Source organism: Sminthopsis crassicaudata, chromosome 3 (genome assembly GCF_048593235.1).
Source record: "Sminthopsis crassicaudata isolate SCR6 chromosome 3, ASM4859323v1, whole genome shotgun sequence".
NCBI classification, from domain to species: domain Eukaryota; kingdom Metazoa; phylum Chordata; class Mammalia; order Dasyuromorphia; family Dasyuridae; genus Sminthopsis; species Sminthopsis crassicaudata.
Genome location: NC_133619.1, coordinates 524,879,823 through 524,900,281, shown reverse-complemented (window position 1 = coordinate 524,900,281; position 20,459 = coordinate 524,879,823). Strand labels below are relative to the sequence as shown.

The 20,459-nt window shown below is 41.9% G+C and overlaps 3 protein-coding genes across 3 annotated transcripts in view; 2 read left to right on the top strand and 1 right to left on the bottom strand.

Annotated features, from left to right (window-relative positions):
* Positions 1–10,058: 10,058 nt before the first annotated feature.
* On the bottom strand, positions 10,059–13,400 carry CRYAB (crystallin alpha B). The gene is made up of 3 exons (XM_074304279.1): positions 12,995–13,400; positions 11,525–11,647; positions 10,059–10,416 (listed from the first exon to the last, which is right to left on the bottom strand). Exons 1-3 carry the CDS (start codon positions 13,190–13,192, stop codon positions 10,213–10,215), a joined length of 525 nt encoding a protein of 174 aa, XP_074160380.1. The 5' UTR covers positions 13,193–13,400; the 3' UTR covers positions 10,059–10,212.
* A 188-nt stretch (positions 13,401–13,588) lies between these two features.
* HSPB2 (heat shock protein family B (small) member 2) lies at positions 13,589–15,989 on the top strand. The gene is made up of 2 exons (XM_074304277.1): positions 13,589–14,621; positions 15,288–15,989. Exons 1-2 carry the CDS (start codon positions 14,528–14,530, stop codon positions 15,740–15,742), a joined length of 549 nt encoding a protein of 182 aa, XP_074160378.1. The 5' UTR covers positions 13,589–14,527; the 3' UTR covers positions 15,743–15,989.
* Positions 15,990–19,263: 3,274 nt separating this feature from the next.
* DIXDC1 (DIX domain containing 1) overlaps positions 19,264–20,459 on the top strand; it is an 82,782-nt gene continuing 81,586 nt past the window's right edge. The window contains exon 1 of the mRNA XM_074304272.1: positions 19,264–19,525. Within this exon, the coding sequence (XP_074160373.1) occupies positions 19,494–19,525 (32 nt within the window). The 5' untranslated portion in view covers positions 19,264–19,493. The remainder of the gene's footprint in view (positions 19,526–20,459) is intronic.

Here is a 20,459-nt window from a genome sequence, read left to right as displayed (position 1 = left end):
GCCTCAAAACTGGGAAAAAAAATTCTGAAATCTACATATGAAAGAGTGTCCCACAGGCTACATTTTTTTTCTCTACCAAGAAAAACAATCCTCACTCTGGGAAGACTAGAACAAAAAATATTCATAGGAAACTGAAATCCAAGAGAAGTGAGGAGATAGAAAGCATCTAGCTATTTTTATTAAGTTCAGATCATTGGTCTGAATGAACTACATCCCAAAATACTGAAAAAAATGGTACATTTGATGCCTGCGGTGTTAATGATCTTTGAAAAGCTCTTTTTTTTCCTAGTAAATTTATATTTTTAATATACATTGCTTTATGAATCATGCTGGAAGAGAAAAATCAGAACAAAAAGGAAAACTCATGGGAGAAATTTTAAAAAAGAAACAGAAAAAAGAAGTAAATGTGTTCATTTATATTCAGTTTCCTTAGTTCTTCTAGATGCAGATGGCATTTTCTGTCCAAAGTCTACTGGGACTGCTGAAAAACTCTTAATGAGGATAATACTATAGATATGAAATCAGATCAGCAGGGCAAGTTATCTATGCCATATTTAATTCCATAATGTCTAGTTTGTATTTGGCACTTCATATATTATATATCTCTGCGTCTAATTCTATGACACATTGCTTGCAGTACCCATATTGAGGAGACCACAGTACTCTTGGAGTATCTAAATCTGGGAAGGTGAACTTGACTTCAATTCCTAGCAAAAGTCTAGAATGTATAATGAAAGAAAGTTTATCAAGGAAAAAAAAAACTTTATATGATAAATGCATTACATATTTAAAAGGAATATTACATAATATATTTTCATTTCATGCACAATCATCTTTTTATTATTCTACTATATCATGGAAATGCTTGTTTGATAAATAAAAATAAGATAAATAAAATTTTAAAAAGAGAGTTTGTCAAATCTACAAAATTTCTTAAGCACTCATTATGTATCAGACACTATGCTAAGTGCATGAGTGAGTTGTTAATCCTTTGTTTTTGAAGAGGACCAAAATGATATCACAATGTTAGAGTTGAGGTACAGTGTATCAGTGAGTTATTGTGGTTGATCAGACCAATATGAGTTCTGAATGCTCTGTCCCAGATCGAACACAAATAGTTCAATTTGGGGAAGCTTTTCTAATTTTGCACATTTTGTGTTTCCTTTGGGCTAATTCAATTCTGCTTTGCTCCTTTTCTGATGAGGGCACACCTTCCTGGGAGGTCCTGTGCTAGTGTCTGCCATGTTATACAATCAGTTCTAAAGTTATTAAGAGAGACATTGAGAATGTTCTTGTATCACTTTTTCCGACTCCCTTGTGAGTGCTTGTCCTGTGTGAGTTCTCCGTAAGATAATTTTTTTGGCAATCATACATTTGGCCAGCCCAACAGAGTTGTGCTCTCTGCAGTAGAGTTGGAATGCTTAGTTTGAGAAAGTACTGGGAATACAACTAAAGGCAAAATCAGCCTCTGCCTTCAAAGAACTCACTATCTAATGGAATAAATAATACACAAAAAAACCTGTGTACATACAAGATGTATGCAGAATAGACAGAAGATCATCTCAGAGGGAGGGGAATAGCACTGGCATATAGGAAGGACTGGGAAAGGTGTCTAGTTGAAGTAAGATTTGAGCTGAGATTTAAAGTATTCCAGGAAAGCAAGGAACCAAGGATGGAAGACTACCAGTGAAAAGGCACTGTAGTGGGAAGATTGAGTCGTATGCAAGGGACAAGAAGGCCAGTGTCATTTGGACATGAAGTAAGTGGAAGGAAATAAAATGTGAGAAGAATAGAAAGGTAGAAAAGGGATAGTGACAGGCTTTAAAAGCCAAACAGATTTTATATTGATACAGGAGATATTAGGGAACCACTTTAGTTTATATTTCCTCTGTGAAGCCTTTCTTATCTTTACCATTAACATTGATCCTTCTCTCCTAAAAATTATTTATCTTTGTACATGTGTATTTTAGTTTTTGATCTAATTTTATTTTCTTCAATCAACAAAAATCTATTTGATTTCCCTTATCTCCTCCTTTAAAAAGAGAGAGAGGGGGGCAGCTAGGTGGTGCAGTGGATAGAGCACCAGCCTTGAATTCAGGAGGACCTGAGTTCAAATCTGGTCTCAGACACCTAACACTTCCTTTCTGTGTGACCCCGGGCAAGTCACTTAACCTCAGCCTCAGGGGTGGGAAAAAAAAAACTACAGGAAAAGAGAGAAAGAGGGAAAGACAGAGACAGAAAGACAGACAGAGAGACACACAGACAGAGAGAGGAGTGAACCAATATAACAAAAATTCATAGTCAGAGGAAGCAGATTTCTGAATTGGCCATGTCCAAAAATTATAAATATTGGTGTCACTCTGAGTCCATCACTCTTTGTCAGGAGGTGACAGCTTCATGATCATTGTGTACAAGTTATATTCCCCCAGTAGAAAGTTAGTTTCTTGAAAACAGGAATTATTTTATCTCCAGTGCCTGGCATTGTGATCTATATTATCTCCAGTGACTGGCACTGTGACCTATATATGTAGTACATGTTTAATAGATATATTTTGTTGGAAGAAAAAAAAGAACATTGATAGCTTCAGAGACAGTTGATCGCAGGTAGAAGCTATACCATCAAGAGTTTAGACAGAAATAAGAAAAAGAGGAAATAGAAGCACTAACTGTAGGTAACTTTCTCAAGGATTTTAGCCACAAAGAGTGAAATAGACATGGGATGATAGTATGAATAGATGGATCAAGTGAGAGTTTTTTAAGGATGAAAGAGACATGAGCTTATTTAAAGTCAATAGGGAAGCCACCAATAGACAGGGAAACATTGAAAGTTAATGAAAGATTGACATACAACAGGGGAAAAACTGCTGGGGAAGATGAAGTGGAAAAAATCAGGGGTACAAACAGAGGCATTATCCTTGGTAGGGAGAAGAGCCACTTCTTTGTGTGAGACAGAAAAAGAAGATATAAGAGCAAGACATAAGAGTAATGTAAAGTGAGAGAAAGGAAGGAGAAGCTCTTGGCAAATTACATCAATTTTTTCAGTGAAGTATGAGGTGAAGTTCTTACCTAAGAGAAGAAGATCCCATGGGGTACATGAAAAAGGGTTTGGAAAAGAGGCTATAAGTGAGATAGCAAACCAATTAGGAAGGGGAAAATATGTTACCTTGATTCAGTGAAAGTCCTTCTGAGATTATGTCATATAGATTTATAATCACATACAGAGTTTCATGAAGTGATCATTAAGAATCCACAGGGATAGGTCATGCCAGAGTAACCTTGTTTTTTCACAAGATTACTAGGCTATTGAATGATAAACCAGGGGACTAGTGTAGATAATTTATAAGATTTCAATTTCAGCAAGTGACTGACTTTACCATATTCTTATGTTTAAAATGAATAACTGTGAATTGGAATTGTTTGTTCTTTGTTCTAAGAGAAGATCAATGACATCATGAGGGTAATGTCTTGACTTGAATATTAATTAAATTTAAGTGAGGCAGAGCTGCTCACAATGGTCAGTCTCACTGTCTCCTACAATCATTGATATAGACTAGAGTGTTAGTTAGGTAACTGGAACATTTATCAAATTTGCATACACATAAAATGAGGAAATTTAGATAACTTTGGATGGCAATTGGAATCCAAAAAGATCTCATTAGGCTGGAAGACTGTGTTAAGTCAAATAAGAAGCAATTTAATAGACATAAATATCAAGTGCTAATTTGGTTGAAAAATTCAACTGAACATTAATGTGATCTAGAAAATGAAGAAGCTTGTTTAGACAACATTCATGTGGAAAAGATCTAGAGTTTTTTGTGGACTATAAGCTCAGTATAAGTCAAAAGTATAATGAGTGACAAAAATGTTGACATTATGTTGGGCTGTGTTAATAAAATATTTAGTATGAAGAACACAATAGTCCTATTTTGCTTTGCTCGGGTCACGCCACATCCGGAATATACTTTTCAAATCTAGGTACTACATTTTAGAAAAGAATTTTTAAACTGGAACATATCTAGATCATACACACCAAGCCATACATGATTTGTTAAAAGAACTAGGGATGTTTCTTTTAAATGAAAGACAATTTAGGTGTGACACAATAGCTATCAATCCACAAATGTTTTAAAGTCTATCGTGTGAAAAAGGGATTAGATTATTCAGGTTGGTTTCATCACACCCCTAGGAATCTCATTATTAGGAAATATCACCATCCTAAAAAGTAAAGTCAACTTTGACACTTAGATTTCTCCAATACTTTCTGCCTCTCTGATTGGCGGGCAGAGGCAGGAATTCCTAAACTTCCATTTAAGGAGTGAGCCTAGCACAACCGTGTTCTCATTTCCCACCCTTCTACCCTCTTTTTCGTCTTTGACTTTTTCACCAAGCTTCTGTTCCCTTCCTCCAAACTTTTTCAGTTTTCTCTTGTGTGATATTCTAACACGTTAGACTATAAGCTCTTTGAGAATAAGGATTATTTTTATTTTTCATATTTATATTTCTAGTGCTTAGAACAATGCCTGGCACATGGTAAATATTTAATAAATGTTTATTGACTGACTGATTTTCTGGGGAGGTATTCAAAAAGCTTATTCAACTTCCACTGTGTCTTTCTTTCCTTTGTCTTTCTATATGCTCTGTTTGTAATTGGACTCTTTTATTCATGGAGTCTGATAAAAGAGCATTAAATCCATGTTATCTAGAGAAATGGGCCTTCATCCTTATCTTCTGCTTTTGTTGTTTTTGATCCTAGTAAAGAAAATCTCTAATCTTAAAGATTTCAAAAGGTCAGGAAAGTACTATGGTATCCTGCATTCCAGAGTTTGTATTTGCACCCAGTGGAGCCCAGTGGATCAAGGAGTGACCTTTGGGAGTGAAGTCCAAGACCCTACTCAGCTGATTCTCATGCAGTATCTGATTGTAAATTTGATTATATAGGAACTGAGCTAAGAGCCCAGAGATAATGGAAGAAATATTGGTAGTTTGTATGTTTGTTCTTGTTATATTTTAAAAATATATATCTTTTTGTAAAAGGTTTGGTTTTTTTGTTTGTTTGTTTTGTTTTTTTTGTGAGGCAATTGAAGTTAAGTGACTTGCCCATGTCACATAGCTAGGAAGTTTTAAATGTCTGAAGCCAGATCCAGATTTGGACTCCTGATTCCTGGGCCAGTGCTCCATCCATTGCTCCATCAAACTGCCCCAAAAGTTAATTTATGTTAAAGGACTAATTGGAACCAGGGTACTATTCACTGGCACCTAAGAGTTGGGGGAACACTAGTGAGTGCTCAAACCAGTGGAAGTAGAAAGACATACAAATCCCTCATGAATCCTGAGGGGCAGACATAGCAAGCCTGGCTCTTTCAGGTAGCACACTGACTATGAAACATTTCCCTCGGCCAGAGAAATTTGGGTTTTAGCCTCACAATTTCTTGGGTATTTTGGGCTCCAGAAATAACTCTCTAGGAAATGCTGTTCTATCAGTGAAAGTATAGCCATTCCAATTCCAATAGACTTGTGATGGAGACAGCCCTCTGTTTCCAGAGAGAGGACTATGGGGACTGCATGTGGATCACAACTTAGTATTTTCACCCTTTTGGGGTGGTTGTTGTTTGCTTCATGTTTTTTTCTTTCTCATGTTTTTTTTTTTTCCTTTTTGAGCTGATTTTCCTTGTGCAGTATGATAAATGTGGAAATAGACTTAGAAGGGAAAAAAAAAAAAGAAATGCTCTTTTCTTGGGAAAAATAAAGATATAGCCTTTGTATTTGGGCTTCTCAAATATTGTCAGAGAAATTAGTAGTGGCACTAAAGAAAGTAAAGAAGAATAAATAGCTTAGACCAAGGACACATAAAAGAGTCATGCTGACATTGAAGGATCAATTTGAAGACACTGAAAGATTAATTCTCAAGATATTTGTGTAAAGGAGTTGGTCCCTAAAAGTCTAGGACTTAATTATAGAAAAGTGGTTAATAGCAAAGTATTAAATTAATTATAAAAATTTGGCCACACTAGAAGTTCCTTATCTTTAAAATTTTGGGGGTGTTTCATTTATTTATTATTTCAAATATACATTGCTTTATGAATCATGGTGTGAGAAAAATCAGAACAAAGGGAAAAACAACGGGAGGGAAAAAAAACAGAAAAAAGAAATGAACATAGTATATGTTGATTTACATAGATCTTTTTCTGGATGCAGATGGCATTTTCTATTCAAAATCTATTGGGATTTCTTTGGATCACTGAAGCAGTGAGAAGAACCAAGTCTTTCCTAATTGAATGTCGCATATTCTTTTTGTTACTGAGTACAATAAATTCCTGGTTTTGCTTATTTCACTCAGCATCAGTTCACGTAAATCTTTCTAAAATCAGCTTGGTTTTTTTTTTAATAGAACAATAATATTCCATTGCCTTCATATATCACAACTTCTTCAACCATTCCCCAATTGATGGGCATCCTTATTATCCAATTCTTTGCTACCTCAAAAAGAGATGCTACAAACATTTTTGCACACGTGGTTCCTTTTCCCTCCTTTATGATTTCCTTGGGATACAGACCCAATAATAGCCCTGTTGGATCAAAGGATATGTACAGTTTTATAGCCCTTTGTGCATAGCTCCAAATTGTTCTCCAGAATGGTTGGATCATTTCACAACTCCACCAATAATACAATTTTGTCCCAGTTTTCTCCCCTCCCCTCCAACATTCATCATTATCTTTTCCTGTCATCTTAGGCAATCTGAAAGGTGTGAGGAGGTATCTCAGACTTGTTTTAATTTACATTTCTCTAATCAATAGTGATTTAGAACATTTTTTCATATGACTAGAAATGGTTTTAATTTCTTCATCTGAAAATTGTCCCTTCATATCCTTTGACCATTTATCAATTGGGGTAGATGTTCCTTGTAGAAGATGAAATCCATTAAACAAATTAGAGAAAGAACAACTTGTCAGACAAAATGATAATACATGCTTTCTAGGTGATCTTTAAAAGTCAATATGGCAGATGGAGGAGAAAAGGAACCAAGTTCATCTTTAAATGCATAGAAGATCTAGAAGACAACTGGAGTTGTAGAATGGGAGACCATAAGGAACCACATGGATAAGGGAATAGTAGCCTGGACAAAGTCAGCTGCCACAAAGAGAAATGCCCAGTCTTTAGGAGTGAGGTTGTTTAAGCCAGTTGGACACAAGATGTCTCAAGGGAGTTGTTGTGTTACTGAACTTACTAAAGACCTCAAGAAAGACAGGCAATAGCTCTTTTCTTATGGAAGCCTGAAACTGTTTTCTCTGTATACAGGGAGAGTTTCTTCACTTTTCCTTATTTTCAACGGTTATTTTGTATTTTTAAATAGCATTATCCACAGGTCTTTGATAATCTTGAGTTACCTTTTGGAAATGGAATTGAAAGGAAACAAATGAGGTAAAAGTATCACTGGAGAAAGGAAAGAGATTTAACATTGAAGTGTTTTACTAGAATATTGCTCCTGGCTGCGGACTTGAAGCTAAAAAAAGAAAAAGAATAACAGAACTTCTAATACACCTTCTTGGGACATAAAAGAGGCATTTAACGGAGAAACTCAATTAAAACTCAATTAAACAGCAAGTCAATAGTGGGGGAGAAGACAAACACTGCATAACCATGCTCATCATCCTCTCTATCACTGGCATATCTGAAAGATGGTAGGATATTAAAGTCTTATAAAAGCATATACACAGAAAAACCTTATTACTGAAAAAAGGTGATGAGAAAGTATTAATAACAAAATAACAATAATTAATGAGAAATATCAGCCTATATGTCTACTTTTCCATCTCCCCCCCACCCCTGAGGCTGGGGTTAAGTGACTTGCCCAGGGTCACACAGCTAGGAAGTGTTAACTGAGACCAGATTTGAACCTGCAGATTCCCTGAAAGGATCCAAAGATCCCCAGACCACACTTGAGAAATGCAGATCTAAATTATAATACAGATTTGAATGGGAAAACCTAAGAACTGATTAGTACATATAACTTGCATATGCACTAGAAATGGAAAAACTGGATCCAGAATTGAGGTAGATTAGGCAAGTGGAACAGATTATATTTGGAAAATTGTGCAATGCTTTTAATGACTCCTAAGTTTCTCCCTGAAACAAAGACTCTTTTTTTTCCTTCCTCAATATACTTCTAGTCATGCTATATGGCCACAAGCCATGGAATATTCTAGTCTCTGAAGAATGAAAGTTTAGAATCACTCAAAGGGCAGTGGAAAAGTGATATATGTAGGAGCATGAGTAGGCTGCAAAATATTGTCAATAAGCATTGATCAGGAAAAGTGAATGTCATAAGAAAAGAAGTTACACAATCACATAGTATGAGTAAGAAATAGATAGGCCATATGTTCCACTTATATCCCAGTCAAGATCTAGAAGAACTTAGTCTTTTTGTTCTCCTCTGATTAAAATGGACCCACCATGGGAGAATTTATGGGAACACGAAGAAGAATTATCAATTGGTTTCAAGTTAGTCATGGATAACTTGTGATCTGCACTCTCAGGATGGAAAAGAAAAATCAGGATACCTCAGTCTTCTAACTTATTCATTGTGTCTTTAGTAGCTAACTACTTGGAACAACTATGGGGTATATGGAGTATGCAGAGAAGGCTAGCACTTTTCCTGTCACCCAACTCTCATTTGTAGCTCCAAGAAACTGTAGCAAATTCAGTAGAGATACCTTGGTAAAACTGTCTCTGCAGAAGGGCTAAACCAGGTTAAGGGTAAGTGACAGGTCTCAAACTTGTGGGTGAGTTAGGGGGAGATTTATCCCAAGCATGTGAAGACTTCCCCAATGAAGACATTGGAATGACAGATGAGAACAGTTTGTTCCAACAGCCATGACAGTGGCTAAAGCAGGAGGTATGGAGTGCTTAGAACTTGGACAGACTCGGAAGACTTCAAGGTCATCCACTGCCAATTATCCCTCACTTTTGTCCTGATCCTAGATTTTGATGACTCTGGAAGAGAGAGTGAGACTGATGACTTGGTTGTATACAACCTTACCTCACTTAAATTCAATTCACGCTCAAGTCAAGACATCACCCTGTGATGTCACTGGTCCTCTGAAAACAAAGGATGAACAACAGCTATTTAGAGGGTATATTCAGGAGAGATCAGGTGATCATTTTCTAGGTCCTGTTTATCCCTTTAAAAAAAAAAAACTAGAAAGACAACTTGACACAACCTGATAAACCTCATACTTCTAAACTGTACACTCCTTCCTCTCTTGTTCCACTATAGAATAACATAAAGAGTGCTGGACTTGCAGTTACCACAAGTTGGGTTTAAACCCTGCCTCTAAGATTTACTAGTTGTATAATTGTGGGAAAGTCCAACCTTCTGAACCTGTTTCCTTCTCTGAAAAATGGTTAATAATATCTGAAGTACTTATTTCACAGAATGGCCTTAAGGAGAAAAAGATGATAAATATAAGTTGTGTTCTGTGAGTGTTAAAGTAAAAGATGTGCAAATTATCATCATTCTCATCTATGATCCAGGCAAACTGGGGCCTTCTTTTCCTTGACTATAAAAATGCTGGAGATGACCTCTGAGGTCCCTTTCAGCTATGATTTTACACCTCTCATCACAGGGTCCCATCCACCTCTGTGATTACCCACCAACACTGCCTCTGCCCATTTATTCAATCACCACAAACCCAGCTGAAAACCTTTGCTGCCCCAGGACTTCTGTAGTCCTTTCTTTGTACTTGACTTAGCCACCCATCCCATTCTAGCTTGTATGTTTTCTTCCTACCAGACTGTAAGTTTCCTAAGGGTAAGGACTATATCCTATTCATTTTTGTTTTACTCCCTAGCCCCTAACCCTTCTAGAGTGTGTGCTTAATGAAGTGCTTGTTGAATTTATTGAATGATAAGGAAGATAGATTTGTTGGATCTATTGAAAAAATTTTAGCAACAAATTGAAATAAAGTCCCCGAATCTCAAGGCAATAATTTTACCGATTCTTTGTAGGTAACTACATAAGTCTCTATTAAGGATACCATGGACATGCAAAAATCAGACATTTGTTTGTTGCTGAATCATTTTATTGGCCTAGTAACTTGGGCTCTGCCCTCAGCATAAATAAATTAGCATCAGCACCAGTCATAAGGGACTGTACCCCTACTGGTGAAAGAGCTTTCCTGCCATAGAAAACACAGTTTGGGGGATTGGGGCCTCTACTTCCTCGGGGCTGCAGTGACAGCAGGCTTCTCCTCCCGAGTGATAGGAATGGTGCGCTCTGGGCCAGTGGCCTGTTTCCTTGGTCCATTCACAGTAAGGACCCCATCAGATGACAGAGACGAAGTGATGCAGAGTGGGTCCACATCAGCTGGGATCCGGTACTTCCTGTGGAATTCCCGGGAGATGAAGCCATGCTCATCCTGGTCCAAGGTAGGAAGAAATGGGAAAAGAGGGAAGGAGAGACAGGGACAAGGAAAGAAATGATGAGAGCAGTTAATGGCACTTGTCCATAATCTAGTCACATTGTCACCCCTCCTTCCTTCTCACTACTGGGGTAAGTGAAGCACTTCTGAGGTTAATTTAGTTTTGGGATTTGGGCTGGAGTCAAGCAAAAATTCCCCAGGTATGCTATTTCTTCAGCAGAATTACTAGGAGGTGGGACCAAATATCCCTCAGTTTCCAAATCCATGATGGACTGGGTTGTTTCTGAGATCTCCTCAATGGAGAGGAGCCTAGTTGAATTCCCAGGGCTAATTTTATTATGTTAAATCACAGACAAAATCAACCTATCTGCTCTGCTTGACACTGAAAATGACAGAAAGCTAGTAGGACCAGCAGATTCCACCTTGTATATCTTCAGTGTGATCTTCTATCATTTTAACCTAGCGATATGCTGGAGCCACTTTGAATCAGCTTCTGAGAGTCAATTATTAAATTTCTAGTGTAAGTCTCTACATCGACAAATAAGGACTTTTTTTTTTTGTTGTTGTTGCTTTCCTGGACTTAAGTGATTGAAAAAAAATGTTAATAATGCAGATTAAATTTAAAAGTGTTCTCTGCACAGAGTTTTTCTTTAAATTTTTATTTTTTTCTTAAAGAGCTGGTTGTTACCAGTACATCTCTGATTCCAACCCAAAACACTTGAGCAGAAATGGACTCCTCTGAGATATGTTGAATGTAGTTTGCCACAATGCCTACAATTTGGGATTAGATTCTAGAAAAGTAGGTGCATCAAAAACTTCTCCAGGAATTGATGTTTATTTCTTGATAAAGGAAGACTGCACCAACCTTTTCAATGAGAATATAAGGTTAATCCTTACTTAGAACCAGAGATTCAGAGTAGGAATAGGCTCCAAGTAGAATGAGGCTTTCCTGGATAGCTTAAAGACCTCTTGGTTTCTAACTAGGATTAGCCCAGCTCTGAGGGTTTCAGGAATCCTTCCCACCACCCAATAGCAGCCTCCTTCCCCCTGACACAACAGAAGAATGACTGTTCAGAGCAAGAAGACAGGGCAAGACTGCCAATACCTGTCGCTCTTCATGCTTTCCATGAACTTCAATCACATCCCCCAGCACTTTGACCTTGAGTTCTTCTGGGGAGAAATGTTTCACATCCAGGTTTACTGAGAACTTATCCTTCTCCAGTCGCATCTAGAGATATCAGAGAAAGTTCAGGACAGGTGAGGACAAAGAAATTAAAACTCTCATTCTCTCATATTCTCTCGCTCTTTCTCTTTCTGCCTCTGTCTCTGTCTCTCTCCCCTCTAGGGGGCACTGATAAGCCAAGAGATAAAACACATCTGCAAAAAATTCTATCCAGGAATCCTTACTTCTTCCCTTCTCTCCTCCACTTTCTGCCCTACACTCTGGAAAAATACCTTGCTTTACAAAATCAAAGCTCTGGCTCATGGAGCCTTGGCCACCAACCCTTAACTGAGCTTATTGAGAAAACAGGGTATTCTCAAAGATGCCCAAAATGTGAGCCAGAATGCCCACTGTATGTCTACACTAAATAAAAATGGGCTGGACTATGATTCTCATGTTCACAGCTACCCTACGCCTTTCAGTTTGCCAAATGCAAATCTTGTCTCCGGATATTTATCTGTAAAAACAAAGACCTCTTCTGCTGGCTCCTCCTGACTGCTGAGTTTCCCACCCACTTTATCTAGAAACTACTCAGCTTGCCCTTTCAATGCCCTTGCCCACTCATTCACTTGGACTCCTGTTTACTCATACTTCAGTATTTTTAAATGAGAGTGTTGTGACACAGCTCTTATCTGCCAATCTAGTCTATTCTCCTCTTCCAAAGCAGAATACAAAGCCAGAGCCTTGGACAGGGGTACAGAATTTGAGCTAAGAAACAAAAAGATGGCCTTATTCCTTCCTTCTTTTTAAGCCCAGACTAATACTCCCTTCTAACTCAAAGAAACCCAACAATCACTGCTAGGAGGTTGACAGGCAGGAGGGAAAGAAGAATGCTTTTTATTTATATTATTTATATTTATTATATTATATTATTTTATTTATATTATTTATATTCTTACACAGGGAAGTTAAAGAGTAAGGTCAGAAGCCCCTGAATTCTGGAAGAAAACAAACACAACTAAAATAAAACCTTCAGTGAGCTGAGGCTAGTTCCTTTAGGATACTTTAAAGCAAAAAAGTAACCCCTATTTAATAATGACAAATTAGGGTCTTCCCAAAAGCCAGGAGGCAAATGAGATGACCTCAGTGGATCCAAAGGGACTTTATTAATAGGATATTTTGATCCTACCCTTCACAGAGAGGCTAAAATAAACTGGATGAGACTTCCAGAGAAGCTGCTAATGACCTCATCTTTCTACACTACCAGGCACAGATGCATCAGACATCTGTGTTGTTGATGGCTATGAGATAGTCTGTTGGAAAAGCTGAAGCTAGAAGCTCAAAGAGATGAATTGCACCAAAAAATTGATGCCCCAAAGAACCTAGCTATTGCTTGACAGAGGGAAGACTTACCTCTGAGAGCCCAGTCTCCACCCAGCTAGGTGTTCGAAGGAAAGAGGGTCGGAGGTAGAAAGGACTCAGGGCCGTGGAGGTAGGGAAGAGGTCAGACTCCAGCAGATGCTCCCCAAAGAACTGATCAAAGAGTCGGCTGGGTGAGTGGAAAGGAAAGAAGGGGCGTCGGATCCAGGGATGGTGGATGGCGATGTCCATGGCTAGAAGAGTTTGTGGGCTATGGCTGGCTGGGCAGCTCCTTCAGTCCAGGCTCCAGCCAGGCTCTTATATAGCCAGCACCCGTGAAGGTTCTGGAATGGTGATGTCAGGAGTTTTATTATCCCAGTTCATGGAGGACTGGTGATCGGGGATTTGGCTGTGACACACACCCAGTACTCACCAAGCTAAGAAAAGAGAAACACAAACATGTCTGAGCTGGCAAGGGACTGGTCCTGGCTTCCAAATATGGGTGCTTTCCCCGCCCCTTGTTCCACCCCCCCACCAGCCACCCCTCAACACTCTGGTTCTCCCTCCCCTCTTGCTAAGGCAGAGCCAGGAATCCCAAGCAGCTTGCCCTTCCCCCTACCATTATAGTCTCACATGCCAGGGGTATCAGGCCAGCAACTATCTTGGGCCCAGGCAGAGACTGGCGGGGAAGGAATCTGCCTGGGCTGGGCCCCAAGGACATTAACTCTTTGTGACTCCTTGGAGAAAGAAGGCCAGTGGTCACAGCTATGTCACTGTCCAGACATTTGTGTAGCCTCGGGTAGAAGGGAGGATGAGGGGAAGCCCTTGACATCATTCTAGCCAGAAAGGACTCCTGACTAATCAGCAACTGGAGAGGGGAAATAGGGTAGGGGGCGGTTGTCCAGGAAACATGCTTATAGAATTAGAGAATGTTAGATGAGAGGAGCGGCCGAGCAGGGATTAGAACTCAGTTTTGGAAAAGGACAGAGAGCACGGAACCACTCAGTCTGGCATTGCAGAAGGGGCCTTGGTCTTGTCGTGAGAAAACCCTGAGTTCGAATTCTGCCTCCCACACTTACTAGCTATGTGACCTTGGCCCAGTGCATCCCTTCCCTGCCTTGGGTCTCGGTTTCCTCATTTCTACCATAAGGCTGGGCAGGAGTTCCTCCTGGTTTGGAGCAATGGTGCTTCATACTTAATTCTCAAATGACTAGCAGATTAGGTTTAGGAAGATGCCCAGAGTGTTGGGGCTTTGACACGTGGGATGGAGGCAGTTTGGGAAGTCTCCGGGACGGGTGAGTATGCCCTCCTTGGATCCGAATCCAGTTTACTCAACCCAGCCGAGCAGCTGAACAGCTGAGCAACCGGATCCGAGAGGGAGCCGGAGGGGGAGGAGGACACAGGCCGCCGAGCTTCCTCCCCCTCTCCCACCGAGGCTCCGCTCTATTTTTGGACAGTGCAGACCCCGCCCCAGCCCCGGCCCCGGCCCTCCCGGGGTCCTTTCCAGAGTACTGGCTCTTCGTCCTGGCAGGAAGGGCCCGCCGTGTCCGCAGGGGCTGATCCGTGGCTGAAGGTCCGTCTGGGGCCATGTCGGGTCGCTCGGTGCCACATGCCCACCCGGCCACCACCGAGTACGAGTTCGCTAATCCCAGCAGCTTAGGCGAGCAACGCTTTGGGGAAGGTACGGGCCTGACGCCGCTCCCTCCTCCCCTCCCTCTCCTCTGATTTGGGGGGCTGCTCCCACCTCACCCCAGCCCCTACTAACCATCACCCCTCAACCTGAACTAAACTGACCTCCTGAGACTGATCATGTCCAAGCCTGACTTCTCCCTTCTGGGTTGTTGCCTCATTCCCTTCCTGACCCGCGGTCATCTGACAGGGGGATCCCAGGGGATGGCCAGGAGGCACAGTCCCTAACTGGTACCTTCCCTCCTGCTCATCGTGGCTTCAGCTTTTCTCCTCTCCCTTGTCTCCCCCAAACCCTGTTATAGTCTGCATCTTCCTCTCCCTGTCTCCATCTTCTGCGGTGAGGGGGCAGGTGAGGCGCCTGGCCCTTGCTACCTGGGTGACTTTGGTCCAGTCACTTACGGGCGCTGGGCCTGTCAGGTCCCTACCAGTGTTACTCTCTGGGCCTCGGTTTCCCGACTGAAAAACGAGGGGTTGGTTTTGATGGCCTCCGTGGTCCCCTCTCTCCATCCCTCTTCTTCCCTTAGACCTTTCCCTCTGGGCATGTCGCGCTTTTGCTCCCCTGCCCTATACCTCTTCCCGTCTCACTTTCCATCTCCCTTTATGCTTCTTTCCTTTGTCGCGATCCCCTTTCCCGCCTCACTTTTCTTTCCCTTTACAGGCCTGCTCCCGGAGGAGATCCTGACTCCCACCCTGTACCACGGCTACTACGTGCGACCGCGGGCAGCACAGGCCGGGCACAGCAGCGGCGCGGGGGCCTCGCAGCTCCGTCTCAGTGAAGGCAAGTTCCAGGCCTTCCTGGACGTGAGCCACTTCACCCCAGACGAGGTGACGGTCAGGACCGTGGACAACCTGCTGGAGGTGTCTGCCCGGCACCCCCAGCGTTTGGATCGCCACGGCTTTGTGTCCCGCGAGTTCTGCCGCACCTACGTCCTGCCTGCTGACGTGGATCCCTGGCGCGTTCGGGCTGCGCTCTCCCACGACGGCATTCTCCATCTGGAGGCTCCGCGGGGAGGAAGACGGTGGGACACAGAGGTCAATGAGGTCCACGTTTCTCTGTTACCTAGGCCTCCTGACCAGGAGGAAGAAGGGGAGGGGGACATGATGGGACTCTGATCATCCCAAACCCAAGCACGCTCCTTTCTGTCTCACGGCTGGGGCTTTTGCTGTGTGGTGATGAGAGCACCTGCCCGGAGGCAGCTGCATCTCATGGGGAAGAGGGCAAGGGAGAAAGGGATAGGGAGGTGACATGGGGGCGGGGGGAGTGATTTAGAACGTAATTTCCATCTAGTGTGACCCCTTAGAACAGCCTTGTCATTCAGTTGTGGGCAGAGATGAATAAATCCAGATCCTAGGGCCCGTCTGTGTTTCTCCCTGTTCTGTGTCTGCAGAGTAAGACTAAGAGTGGGGAAAGAAGTCCCAGACAAGGGCTGCAGAACCCTGGCTGCATGGAGTGCGCCATGTGGATATGCTGAGTTCAACTCCAGACTGGGCCCACAGCTGGACGCTGTGATTACAGCAGGACATTGGCACCGGCTCCTAATCAGATTCCTAGCCCCGACTTTCTCACAATACAACAAAAGCCAGAGTGATCCTGGTAGGGGATGAGAGCCGTGCCATCCAAACAAGCCAGAGGGCATTGTCTGGGCTGGTGATTAGAGATACAAAAACAAGGGTCTCCAGACAGTCTGGGCTTTTCAAGGTAGAACTTGGGAGGGGGTCTGGGGGAAAGAACAGAGCATGTTTTTGTCTAGGCTGTGTTGCCTAAAGCAATGCTCTTCAGTTCCTGGGCAACTAGGCAGAGTTCTCACATTCAAGGGGGCTTAATACAGTCAGGGAGCATGAATACTGGAATGAATGAATGAAAAAACATCAAGCAAGGAATCTTCTTCCACAAGCACTCTTGTGGCCCGAAGTGTCCATAGCAGTCATACATCATGGGTTTTTTTAGAGGTTTTTAAGGTTTTAGAGATTTTAAGGTATCATCCAACTCAATCCTTCATTTTATATATGAGGAAACTGAGACCCAGAGACTTAGAATCCTAAATCAGGAGATGGGCAAGACCTTAAAGGGCACGTAGACCAACCTCTTCATTTTACAGATAAGGAAACTGAGGCCTATAAAGAAGTGACTTGTTTCAGTTGGTGCAAGTAGGTAGAAGCAGAGCTGAGACCAAAATCTGAGGGGGTTTTGCTCCTAATCTGTTTTCAAAAACTTTTTAAAGTTTTCAACTAATAATCATTTATCTCCCTGCCACCTCCCCTGCTTTGTGACAAATAGGCATGGTTAAGCAAAGCAAGTTTCTATATTTGTCATGTCCAAAAATGTATGTTCAGTCTTCACTTTTAGTGCATCATCTTTCTGTCAAGAGATAAATAGCATGCTTCATCCCTCTGCACCAATGGTTGGCCATTGTGTCATTTTGAGTTCTATAGTCTATCAAAGTAATCCAATATCTTTACATAGACTCTCTTTCAGGTCAGAAAGAAAGCATTTGACTCTAATTCATGAAATTTCCCATAGCAGGAATCAAACTGATCCATCAACTTCTAGCACTTAAGGGAAGGAGAAGAGGCTCCAGGCTCAGATATCAGAGTTGGTGTGTTCAGAAAGGCTGCTTATTGCTTTCTTGGGGAAGCAGTGCTGAAGGAGGCCCTAAGTTCAAGGAAGGGGAAACCTGGACCCTTAATCATTCTTCATTCAGTCCTTGAATAGACAATACACCCAACAACTTCCAATAAATGAACTCTACCACCAGCCTGTAATTGTTAGCTGAAAATTCTCCATCAGAAATTAATTGGGAACAGCTGGGTGGTGCAGTGGATAGAGCACCAGTCCTGAAGTCAGGAGGACCTAAATTCAAATTTGACCTCAGACCCTTAGTACTTCCTAGCTGTGTGACCCCAGACACATCACTTAACCCCAATTGCCTCAGGGGGAAAAATTAACCAATTATCTCCAGTTAAAATGTAGTACTAATGAGATTACCATAATAGGTATTTTAATGTGATTGATTCTTCTGTAGCTAGAGGATTTATGCTATTATCAGTGCTGCAAACTCCTCCCCTCCCTTTGCCAGTACTTACCCATCCTATGTAATTCTTGTCCCTAACTTTGCAATAAATCTTTAATAGAGGTTCTATACCATGGGTTGAGAGCTTCCTCTAGATCATATGGCATTGATACCAGTCAAACATGTGGACTATCCAACAGTCATCCTTTGCTTTTGTTACTGGCCAGCTCATCTTTTTTTCTGGTCACATATTTCTCTGATGACATCTTTCACCTTCCTTTTCCTCAGGTCATTAGTAATATGTTCCAGTGTGCTCATACCTACCATTCAAGCACCTTCTATGTGCAAGGTATTTTCCTAGGTGCTGGGGATTCAGATAAAACAACTCCTGCCCTAAAAGGACTTACATTCTACTAGGGAACAATAGGTTCACATATAATTAAATTCAAAATCTAATGTAATTTGTAGCAATTACCTGATAATCAGGGGATCAGGAAATTCCTTGTGTAGGGAGTAGCACTGGCTTCCCCTGAGCCCTGAGGGGAGGGGAGTTTCTAAGAGTTAGAAGTAAGGGAGAGATTTTCACGCATGGAGAATGATCTCTACACATATTTATATAGGGAAGGGGGAGATAGGATAACACATATAGGGAATAGCAGATAGGCCATTATTAGAATATGGAGTCCTGGGGAGAATGAATATAACATTAATCTGGAAAAGGAAGAGTAGAGCCCTGGACCTTTCTCTTGCTGTCTGGAAGGTCCCCAACTTTAGTTCTCAGAGTTCGTAGCATTCCTTGACTTGAATCCATTTTTCATATCAATGTCCTTCTCCCCCAGTTATTTCTTCACTCAAAAATATTGAACACTCACTAAATCCACAAATATCATGAAAACCATAGAGAATAACTAGAAGTTCAAAACATCACAGAGTAGTGTTGGAGTTCTGTAGCGTTTATAAAGTGCTCTTCTTTTTCTCTTTTGCCCCCAATTAACTCTGGTTTTTAGTTGTAGAGTAGTATGACTTTCTAGTCATTACAGTTGAGAAATCAGACTCAGAAATACTAAGTGTGCTTTCAGTAGAACTGCATTCAAATCCTGCCTTAGTCACTAACGCTGAGGAAGTTAATCTCAATTTAAAAAAATTAATATTTTCTCCCAGTTTTCCCTTACCCCCACCACCTCAATTTCCTTAGCTCTAAAATGAGAACAATAACAGCACCTACCTATAGGGTTTTTGTGAAGAGCAAAAGAGATGTGTATAGCTCTTGGCAAACCTTAATATAAAAGATAAATGTGAGCTATAATTATTCTTTCATTGAAAATTAAACTGAGTCTCAGAGAGATTAAGTGATTTTCCTATAGTCACAGAGCGGGTAACCCAGGATTCAAAAACAAAATCAAAACAAAAAAACCCTCCAAAGCCCCATCTGGTCCTTAAGGTCTAGAGCTGGGGCGCTGGATTTGGGGTTTGTGCCAAGCCTTTGGATCTGGGGTTCACGCTTGCTCCCTGACGGTGATGGGTTAAGGCTGAAACCTTTTCCAGGCCCTGGAAGCTGACACTTATTCCCTCTAGTTTTCCTGCCACGGAAGCTGATAGTCGGGAGCTCCATCCCAGGAGCTGGGACTCGAGGCCTGGGGCCAGCCCAGGCCGTGGGCCCTGCCCCTTCCTCCAGCCCGGAAGGGCCCACCTGGCGATCCTTCCAGCAGGTGGCACAGATAAGCCGCCTGGAACTAGGGGAGAAATCTGACACTGACACACTGCTCTCTGGGAGCCGCGGCTAGTGGCTGGACAAGAAACCAGGAAATGCACTCTCCTTGTGTGTGGAAGCACACCCTTGGGGACAGAGCACCATGGGAAACCAGCTCTGCTGCGGGAGAAGCTGGTGAGTAGTGGGCAGCAGGAGATGCCATTCTGGCGGCGGTCACTGGGGGGAGGGGGAGGGACGCCTGGGCGAGGGGCACCCGCTACCTCTAAGTGTCTTTCAAGAGAAAGCCTGCGGAGAGAGGGGCTTCTGCTGCCTCCCTCTGCCTGGCACCCCTGGCTCCTGTGCCCACTCCCTGCCAGCACCTGCTGCCTCCCTCACTTCCTGGGAGAGCCCAGAGAAAACAGTGAGTTGGTGTTCTCTGGAGGAGCTGCCTCCGTGCATTCCAGCCGGTCCCTCCCTGTTCAGACATAGGAAGGAAAAATCAAGTCCCCGTTGTTTGTTCTGCCTTTCTCTCTCTCTCCTATTCCCTTTCTTCTTCCTCATTTTCTTCCCATGTCTCTCTATGGTAAGGTGATCAAGTTTTGGGAGTGTCAAAAATCACGGAGGAAGAAGCTATTTGGATCATTGTAGAATACAAGTGTAGGACGTATGCTGGATTTAGAGTCAGGAGAGATCTGGGTTCAAATCGTACCTGACATTTACTATTTATCCATCATGGATGGGCATGTCCTTTCACCTCTCAGGTTATTTCCTCATCTGTAACATGGCAGTAATATTTCTGTAGAATGTACCTCTCATGTTTTCTGAAGGAAAATGAGAATTGCTTTGGAAATCTTAAATCCCTATGTAAATGTCAAATATATTGTTATATCTATATCATTATCTATATACATATATGTTCATATATATGCACAATATCAAATAAATGGACATAGTAAGGCTCTGTTAAGAGTATGGTAACTACATGTCCCACATTTTCTAGGATAGTCATAATTCTTAGAAAAGAAACTGTGCCCTCCCTCCCTCCCTCCTTCCCTCTCTCCCCCTTTTTCTCTCTCTTTTTCTTTCTCCCATCCTTCTCCCTCCCTCTCTCCCTGTCTGTTTCTGTCCA